Source organism: Mus musculus, chromosome 9 (genome assembly GCF_000001635.26).
Source record: "Mus musculus strain C57BL/6J chromosome 9, GRCm38.p6 C57BL/6J".
Classification (NCBI taxonomy): Eukaryota; Metazoa; Chordata; class Mammalia; order Rodentia; family Muridae; genus Mus; species Mus musculus.
In genome coordinates this window covers 35091386-35101385 of record NC_000075.6, presented here as the reverse complement: position 1 = coordinate 35101385, position 10000 = coordinate 35091386, and the positions used below count along the sequence as shown (strand labels likewise).

The window sequence follows — 10000 nt, the reverse complement described above, 5'->3', positions numbered from 1 at the left end:
ACTGAGCCATCTCACCAGCCCCCAGGCTGGGATTTTTACATGTAGGTGAGCATCTTCTCATATGTGGCGTTTATATTCTTCACAGTAAGCTGTATGTTCATGCCATTGTTCTACTTTGATTTTTTTTCCCCCTTGAGGTATGGTCTCATTTAGCTCAGGCTAGCCTCAAGATCACTATGGAGCCAAGAATCAGTTGCCTTGGACTTCTGATCTGAGATGACAGACATGAACCATCACACCTGGCTTATACAGTGCTGAGGGTTGAACCTGGGTCTTGTATGTGCCAGGCAAACATTCTTCCCACCAACCCACGTCTCCAGCCCATCAACTTAAAAACATAAGAGACTAGCGTTAACCAACCAAATCACGAAGTTAGTAAACGTGAGCATTTCCCCATGTTCTGTCAGACTTCCTTTTCCCTTTAAGAGAGAAAAGGTGAAGGGTTGAGTGGTGTCTTCCTTACCTAGCATAGAGGAGGACCCAAGATTGATCCACAATGCTACCCAAAAGGAAAGAAATGTAAAGGTGATGCAAAAGTGGGAGACCCCGGGGGTGCAAGTCTGTCCTTGGCTACAAGAGCTCCCATCTAAGATGGAGGAGGAAGAAGAAAGCGGGTGGGGAGAGGTTGCCAGGCAAACTGCTCATTAGGTGTAATCTCAGCACAGAGAGGGGGGAAGAAAGACTGAGAGGTAAGAAGGCAAGGGAAAGAGGCACAGTGCATGTATAAAACTAAAGGATTGCGTCTATAGTCAATTCTATTCTTATATGTCCAGAATTCAATTGTCACTCAAACTTGGGTATACTCTGTTTACTCTTATATCATACACACATAATTCACACACACACACAGACATACACACACACTACAAACAATATTGCTTTCTGATCAATACTTTATCAGCTTGTAACACGTAAAAGTTACATTTATAGTTTTAGGTTTATCTGAATCGATCCACATGGATGAATTAATCAATTTAAGTACTGCTCAATTATGTGAACAGAGCACAGTTTACTTAGCCAGCGCCCTGTCTGGTTCCTGCTTCTCTGCTCTGCTCTTCTGTTGCTCTTGGATGGGGTGTCTGTATGAAAGGGAGGCTTACTCTGGGGTACACCCAGGAATGGAATTGCCAGGCTTTGGGGTGTGTATGACTTCCTTTCTCTCTCTTTTTTTTTAAATACATTTTTCTGTTTGTGTAGCCTAAGATGGCCTTGAACTCTTGCCTTCTATCTCAGCTAAGTGCTAGAATTATAGGCTAGGATTATAAGCATGTACCGTCAAACCCGACTCTCTGATTTATTATGGGAAAATACATAGTCATAACATTTCATAACATTATATTTTCCATCTTAATCATTTAAAATTTGAAAGTGTGTGTGCGTGTGTGTGTGTGTTTGTGTATGTGTTCAGGTGGAGTCCAGAGGACAGCCTGCAGTGTCATCTTCAGGAACACTACCTCTTTTTTTTTTTTTTTGAGATAGGATCTGCTGTCATTGGCCTGGAGCTCACCAATTAGGCTTGTCTGGGTGTGTACTACCATGCTCACAAAATAAATATATATATATTTTTAGGTTTATACAAATTGACCCAGGGATCTTTACATGGATTTTGGGGAATCAACTCAGGTCCTTGTGTTTCAGGGAAAGTACTTGATGGATTGAGCCATCTCCCTAACTCCTTTCATAGCCAATCATAAGTGCATAGTTCAAGGGCATTAGGTACGTTGATAGCGTGCAGCCGTCTCCACCATCACTCTGAAGAACTCTTTGTTTTGTAAAGTAGAATCGGCGAACCCCCTGGACAACCCATTTTGCTGCTCCCATCTTATCCTCTCAACCACTACTCTACTTTCTGTTCCTATGACTACTGAAAACTTCCTTGCTATATAAGTAGAGTCAGATAGTGTGTGTCTTTGTGACCACATCCTTCCATTCAGCATATTGTCCTCAGTGTTCATCCATTATGTACAGACGGTCAGAATTTTCTTGTGTGGCTGAGCAGTATTCCATGAAACTTGGGTACCAAATGCTCCTGATCAGGTTATTCTTTCTTAGACACTTGGATTGCCTCTATGTCTTGGATTTTGTGACTGACCAATGCTGTAGTACATAAATTTCTTGGGCGTCACGGTTTCACTTCCATTGGGCACATACCCGGAAGTAGAATTGTTGGATCTTATTGTACCCTTTGTTTTTCGTTGGCTTAGTGGGCCCCCCCTTCCCCAGTTTGTGGGATTGTTGATATTTGTAGATCACATGAATTGTGTGTGACTCATTTGAAGCCTGACTCTTGAGCCCTGTACACCACTGTGAGGCAGGCAGTGGCTTTGGAGCGTCTCTTCTGGACAGACAGCTGCCCAGCAAAGAAGCTTTGCTCAGTAGCCTCAGGTGCTGCTTGGCAACAGTGAAACAACTTCCTCAGACTGCCTCCTTCCTGCCCACCCTGCCATGCTGTACCTCACCAGTGTGCCGGAGAGTCTGGGCCAGCAGGTGGGTGCTTGGTGCTGGGTGGAGTCTGGGCAGGGGCTCTCCTCCTGTCTTTCCAGGCAACTGCGTTCTTGTGCTGTGGGTGCAGGAGTAGAAGCAGCCACTGAGAGGACACGGGTGAGCACAGATTTGGGAATAGGTAGGAGCTGAGGCTGAGCCCCGCCTTTGCTGTAGTGAGACAGACCTGGAGCAGGAGGGGGCTACTGTTGTGTGCCACACCAAATGCCTGCTCTGTACTGGTCCAGCACTGAGGCTATGGGCTTAAAACAGCATGATATGTCTTAACTTTGAACACCTCTGCAAACTTAATCTTGTTATTGTCATTTTGTTGTTTTGGGTCTTTATGTAGGTGTTTTGTTTTATTGTTTTTTTGTGTGACAAAGTCACACTCTGTAGCCTTGCTGTCCTAAAACTTGCTATATAAGCTGGCCTTTAACTCTTAGAGAGCTTAACCTGCTACTGCCCCCACCCCTGACCCCCCAAATGTGGGGATTAAAAGTATACTACCTCACCATTGGCTTGCCACTGCTCCCTGAGTGCTGAATTTAAAGGTGTGCATCTGAAGCTGGTACCCCTTTTCTAGAGTAGGACCCCAGTTGGGGCTGTAGAGGCTGAGTTGGACTTCAGGCTTTTCGGAGTCCATAGCCCTTTTCTCTGCAGCCAGAGCTTCAAGCACTCCTCAGCTGGTTCCCTGTGTTTAATGCCAAGCTATCTTGAGGAACATAGGAGGAGGAAAGAGAGACAGGGTTCCAGTGGCCCTTATCTCTCCTGAAGTCTTCTGTCTTCAGCTTCTTGTGTGTTCCAGCAGCCTGGACCTGGTAGTGGTTGAGTTGAGTAAGAAATGTCAACTGCCACGTCTTTGGAAACTATATGTGATAAAGCTGATAAAGGCGTCCTTTTGAAAGTAGCCACAGGCTTTTGGCAGATAGTAGTCACCCTTGCTGGCCCTGAGTTCCCGGTGTGGTGTGAGACTCTAGAAAGCCTCAGTGCCTTCCTTGGGTGTCCAGGTCAGTACAGAAGAGGGCCTGGAATTTTCTAACTTGATGAAATTTTCTGTTGATGGTTGTTTTGCTTATTTGCTTGAGTGAACAAATAATAATAATTTAGGCATTTGCTCATTTTAAAATTGTGCCAGTTTCTTACCACGTACCTGGTATTCAATTTGGTGTTGGGGAGACTGGTCTAGTGGACATTAGCGATAGCATGGTATAACTGCCATAATGGAGCTGAAGCAAACTGATGTGACAAAGAGGAATGTGGAATGAGAAGGCTCCTGTCAACTGGGTGGCTAGGAGAATGCTGTGGCCAAGAAGGGTGGGGAGTCTAGCCTTTACACTGATTTTAAATCCTGCAGGTAAGACACTATTGGTCATGTCCTAACACAGACCCAAACATGAAACCGTTGGCCTTGACTCATGCCTTTGCCTATACCCAGCCTCTATTCTTCTGTGTGCAGATTGCTCGGAGAGGGATATACAGCCAAAGTTGTTCTCACTGGGGAAGGAAGGTGTGTTTAATGGGGAGGAGGTACAGTGAGTTTAATTAGATATGCATAGTGCAAGGAACTTGATCTCCTGTTCAATCCTCCAGTCTGTGCCTTTTCACCTGTTAATGTTTGGGAATGCACCGCCGTGCTAGGCATAGTGTTATAGACCTGTAATAGCAGTGTAGAGGAAAATGAGGCAGAAGGACCTAAAGTTCATGGGCATCTTAAGTTGCAGAGCAACTGCTTGTAACTCCACCTAGGAGCTCTGATGCTCTCTTCTGGGTTCTGCAGAGCTGCATGCATGCAGTGCATATATATTCAGGTACACACATAAACACACAGAAAATAAAATAAAAAGTGGTATATACAGCATTAACCTCAGCACTTGAGAGTCAGAGTCAAGAGGATCTCTGTGAGTTGGAGGCTAACCTAGTCTACATAGTAGTATCTGGACATCCAGAGTTATGTAGAGAAACCCTGTCTCAAAGAAGACGAAGATGAAGACGAAGAAGAAAAATGAAATTATTTTATTATTTTTGTATGTATGCATGTTTACACATGCATATGTGCATGCACATGTCTCAGTGTACTACATGTGGAGGTCAGAGAACAACTTAATGGAAGTGGATTCTGTTTGTCTCTACATAGTTCCTGCGAATCAAATCCAGGTCATCAAGCTTGGTGACAATTGCACTTACCTCAGCCTTTGTTTGTTTTGTTTTGAGACAGGGTCTTATGTAGCCCAGGCTGGTCTCGGATCTGCTCTGTATAGAAGATAATCTTAAATTCCTGATCATATTGCCTCTGCCTCCCAAATACTGGATCATGTTTTGGGAAAAAAGATTAAAAATAAATTGGTGAAATTAATTTTAATATTGTAATATTATCAAAGTATTATACATTTAATGTAGTTAGGTTTCTCAATAAGTTTGCTTCTTAAAAATTATAATGTCTGTGAAGTCAGTGAGTGCTTCTACTTAGAACCCCTGTCAGTGTTAACTGGCCACATTAAATATTTAAATACTTTTCTATTTGTTTATTTTCCATTTTTTTTGTTTACTGTGTGTGCGTGTGCATGTACATTCATGGGAGGCAGAGGACAGCTTCTTTCAAGAGTCGATTCTTTCCTTCTAGTATATGGGCCCTGGGATCAAGTTCAAGTCATTAGTCTTGGTGACAAGCACTTTAACCCACTGAGCCATATTGTGACCCTACCCAAGTATTTTAGGTCATATGGGCTTGTTGGTATTGTGTGGCCAGATCAGGGCTAGTATAATCCACTATTTTCACATAAGGCATCTGAGAGCTAGAGGAGAGAGGGCCTGCTGGTGAGCCAGCCCAGATTCCAGTATCTTTAGCCTCCTGGGTAGGCAGTATTGGAAGAGAAATATCTTCAGGAGGCTTTGGCTTGGAAGAACCTGGGACAGGTTACTATTGGCAACCATTTCTCCTTTATTTATCCTGGCTCTGACCTGGCCTCCTGACTAGCCACTTGGTCACATGGGCTTCAGCTTTCTAGCCCTGAGAATTTATGGAATTTGGTGTCTGCCCCTCTAGGCAAACACCAGAAGTATAATTTTCAGGCGGTTCCCTGTAATGTCTTGTGACTAGTAAGACATCACATGAATGTCTTAACATTGTATCAATCATTCAGATACTGTATTAGATGGATGATACAGTGTTTCTACATGGAAGTCTTCCAGGCTAGGATGTCTGGGTGGGCGTGGAGCCCAAAGGAGGGCACCAGAGAGACCCTTGTGATTATGTTGGGAAGGTTATGTGCCTCTTTTTCATTTGTGCTTGAATGGTTTGTAGGACAACCCTACCTTCCACAGGTGGCTGTCTCTTTCCTCTGCAGTCTCTAAATGAGCCTGGAAGAATAGTCTCACCTCAGCCCTCCTGTGATCACACTACACAGGAATGGGGACTGACATCCAGCTATGACATTACTGGGGCTTGTACCAGAAGTGCCAAGGGGACCCAACCTATTACCACAAGTTTTTCCATTATTGTACTACTGTACATTATTACCATTGTATTATAACAATGATTCCTGATGAACAGATCCATTCGTTAATCCAACAAATTTGTATTGAGAACTAACTGTGTGCCGGGCACAGTTCTAATTATTGATGGTACAGCAGCAAGAAGAAAAAAACAACAACAAAATCATCACAGGTTGGGAAGCATTGGCTGTGTGGGGAATGGCTCCTGGAAAGTGTAGAGAAGGTAAATGAAGAGCTAGATACATAGCTATCCAAGCCTGTGTCTAGACAAAACCCTCGTGCCTAGCATATAGCCAGTGCGGAGGTCAAAGGAAGGTGTGTGTCTAGTTTCCCTCACCAAGGCATGGAGGCAAGACACATGAGAAAACAGGCCATGAAGAAGAGAGGAGTTGGCTATGAGGGTCCCAGGAGATCTGCTAAGACAGGTCATGTAGATCTTCATTGGCATTGGGAGGTAAGCCATCAAATGGGGATCACTGTAATGCCGAACCAGGCTGTTGACCCTCTACTGAGACGAGATGGGCCCAGGAGGTTGCATTAATCATATTATATTCAAGTCGTGCTTGACGTCCCTGAGATACTGGCAGTAACACTAAGCTAAGAAGGGTTGCTGTGGGTTAGCTAACATCATGGAGACTCACCTGGACATGCAGGGAAATGTGTGGAAACAGGTTTAGTAGAGTCCTAAACTGAAGTTTAGAAGAGAGGCCACATGTTTGCAGAGCCCTGGAGACTTGGCATACCAAAAGGATATCACCTGTCAGTATGCTTGCAAGTCTGGTGTCCATGTGTACGGAAAACATGCTAGAGAGCTTCCAGAGGGACACCAGGGCTTTGGGTACTAGCAATTTTGTCTCTTGAGAAGAGTGGCCTAAGAAGAGGTTAAGACAGTTCTTTTTAATTGCTGGAAGCACTTAAAGGACTTTGGTGGGCCAGAGTTCGACACATCTCTAGTTGTTTCAAAGGGCATCAGATGACCAATACTTGGTGTATTAGTCAGTGTTCTCTAGAGTCACAGAACTTATGGGATATCTCTATATATTAAGGGAATTTATTGTACTGACTTACAGTCTGTAGCCCAACCAACCTAACAATGGGTGGCTAGGAATGGAACGTCCAGGAGTCTAGTAATTGTTCAGTCCCACGAGGCTAGTTGTTTCAGATGGGCTTCTATATAAGCTGAAATCCTGAAGCAGTAGGTTCCAACAGATGTGCTGGCAAGTAAATGCAAGCAGGTGAAGAAGAGTGAATCTCCCTTCTTCCAGTGTCCTTGTGTAGGCTTCCAGTAGCTGTGGCCCAGTTTAAAGGTATATACCACCACATCTGGATCTGGAACATGCTTTGTACCAGGCTGGCCTTGAACTTAGAGATCTGCTTGCCTCAATGTCCTTAAATGTGTGGACTACCTTGCCTGGGCCTAAGCTTTTCATGGCCACTATGCCTCAAGATCTCCTTGCCAAGATCCAGGTCACAAACTTGTGACTTCCAGCCTCAAGAGCTGGATCACAGGTATGCCCTCCGTTTCTGGATTATAGTTCATTCCAGATGTAGTCAAGTTGACCACCAGGAATGGTCTTACACTTAGGATCCAGTGAGCCACTCTGCCATGGGTTAGTTTGATTAGAGAACATCTGCAGTTTCTACTAGAGATTAAGAGTGGTGATAGTTTCATCCAAAGTCAGCCCCTCAGTAGCTCTCCTAGTCGAATGTGTTATTGTGTTACTGAGCCTTTTTTCTTAGTCTTTGCCCTTCACCTCTCTGTCTATAAATGGAAGCAATTATAGTGGTTTGTCTAGAGGCTTATCTAGATTAATACATGAATAGCCCCATAGCAGTACCTGGAAATCTGACATGGGGAAAGGCCTGAATGGAGTCTAGTAGTTACAGTTCAACTATGCTACTTAGTGTCCCATAGTGTCCAAGATGTGGGAACCGTGAGTTAACAGGCTAATAAAATAATAATAGTAGTACAGAGGTTGAAAGAACCAAATTTCAGTTATTAATAAAAGACAAATGTATTTCATGTCCCGATGGTGACATATGGCTATAATCAAGCACTCTGGTGACAGAGTCAGGAGGATCCAGAGTTCTAGGCCAGCTCAGGCTACGTAGTGAGTTTTCAGTCAGCCAAAGACAGGCAATGGGACTGGCGTTTTTATTTATAATGTTTGTTTAATCTCATAAAATAGTTCTTTTAGAGTTTTATATAGTCATCTTGACTCCCATCCCCAGACTCTTCCCAGATAACCCAACACCAAAGTCCAATTCTCACTATCCATATATCCTGATATTCTTGGGAGTGATATTCTTGGGAGTGTAGTCTTCTGCTGAAATGTGGTTGACTTCTCACATACTTTAGAAAGATAAGAAAATGAACTCTACTCTCTTGCCCCTTGCTCTTTTTTTTCCTTCTTTCTCCCCATTCCCTACCTCCAACCCTCCACATGGTAATGGCTGGCCTCTACTTATCTACTCTTTCTTCTCTCTGCATTTCTCTGATTCTAGTACCCTCGTAACTCCCCTCCCCATGCCTGAATGAACTCTATTCTATACAAAAAAGAAAAAAGAAAGAATAAGAAAGAAACAGAAGGGAAAAAAGGAAAGGAAAGGAAAGAAAAGGAAAGGAAAGGAAAGGAAAGGAAAGGAAAGGAAAGGAAAGGAAAGGAAAGGAAAGGAAAGGAAAGGAAAAAATGGTCACATATAACTATAATCAAGCACTGTGGTGGCATAGCCAGGAGGATCCAGAGTTCTAGGCCAACCTCAGCTATGTAGTGAGTTTTGAGTCAGCCACAGCAAAGCAATGGGACTGGCATTTTTATTTTTAAATGTTTGTTTAATTTCATAAAATAGTTCTTTTAGAGTTCTATACATTAGTCTTCCTTACTTTCCCCAGACTCTTGCCAGATACTTGCCTCCTTCCCTACCCCAAAGTCCAATTCAAAATATCCATATATTCTTATATTCTTGGGTGTGTAGTCTTCTGATAAAGTGTGGTTGACTTCACAGATACTTCAGAAAGATGAGGAAATGAACTCTACTCTCTTGCTTCTTGATCTTTTGTTCTCTCTCTCACCATTCACTTCTTCCAACTTTCCACATGGTCATGGCCGTCCTCTACTTATCTACTCTTTCTCTCTGCCTTTCTCTGACTCTAGGACCCTCTTAACTCCCCTCCCCATGCGCTGAATAAACTCTATTCTATACCAAAAAAATTTTTTTTCAAAAAAATAAAAAAAGGAACGAAAGACAGGAAAAAATAAAAAAGAAAAGAAAAGAAAAGGTGAAAAAGAAAATGGACTCCTCCTTTCCCAGGAGCTGTCAGTTGCCAATAGCTCCTTGACTAAAAATGGGACTTAGTGCCTACCTCACCTCTTCATGCTGGGGTTGGGTCTGCCTTGAGCTTGCACAGATCTTCTGTATGCTATCACATCTCTGTGTGGTTATTGTGTAGCTGACCTGCTGCATCCCAAAGACATCTTGTCATCTACTTTTTTTGACTCTATTACCCTTTCTATCCACTGTAGTACAAAAATCCCTAAGACTTGGAAGGAAGGTATGTGATATGGATGTCCTGTTTAGGGCTAAGAATTATGCAGTCTGTCTCTGCAGCTTTACTGTCTGCTGCAAGGTTCTCTGATGAGGCCAACTTTAAAAAGTCTGGACATGTAAATCTAGTGATAAAATATTTGTCTTGGATAAGTAAGGCCTTGGGTGTTAACCCCAGAAACACACAGACACACACACACACACACACACACACACACACACACACACACACACACACACACAAACACAGACACACACAGACACAAATTTCAGTTATAAACAAAATATATTTCATGTGCCTATGGTCACATATGGCTTTAATCAAGCACTCCGGTGGCATAGTCAGGAGGATCGAATTCCAGGCCAACCTCGGCTATGTAGTGAGTTTTGAGTCAGCCACAGCAAAGCAATGGGACTGGCGTTTTTATTTTTAAATGTTAGTTTAATTTCATAAAATAGTTCTTTTAGAGTTTTATAC

The 10000-nt window shown here is 43.1% G+C and overlaps 1 protein-coding gene across 4 annotated transcripts in view; it reads left to right on the top strand.

Moving 5' to 3' along the window:
• Positions 1-10000, top strand: part of St3gal4 (ST3 beta-galactoside alpha-2,3-sialyltransferase 4) — a 70289-nt gene that overhangs the window by 15479 nt on the left and 44810 nt on the right. The window contains exon 1 of one of the 4 annotated variants that reach the window (XM_006510110.4): positions 41-2487. The exons of the other annotated variants lie outside the window; for them this stretch is intronic. Coding sequence (XP_006510173.1) covers positions 2446-2487 — 42 coding nt within the window. The 5' untranslated portion in view covers positions 41-2445. Of the gene's footprint in view, positions 1-40; positions 2488-10000 lie in introns of those variants that run through there. 4 annotated transcript variants of the gene reach the window in all.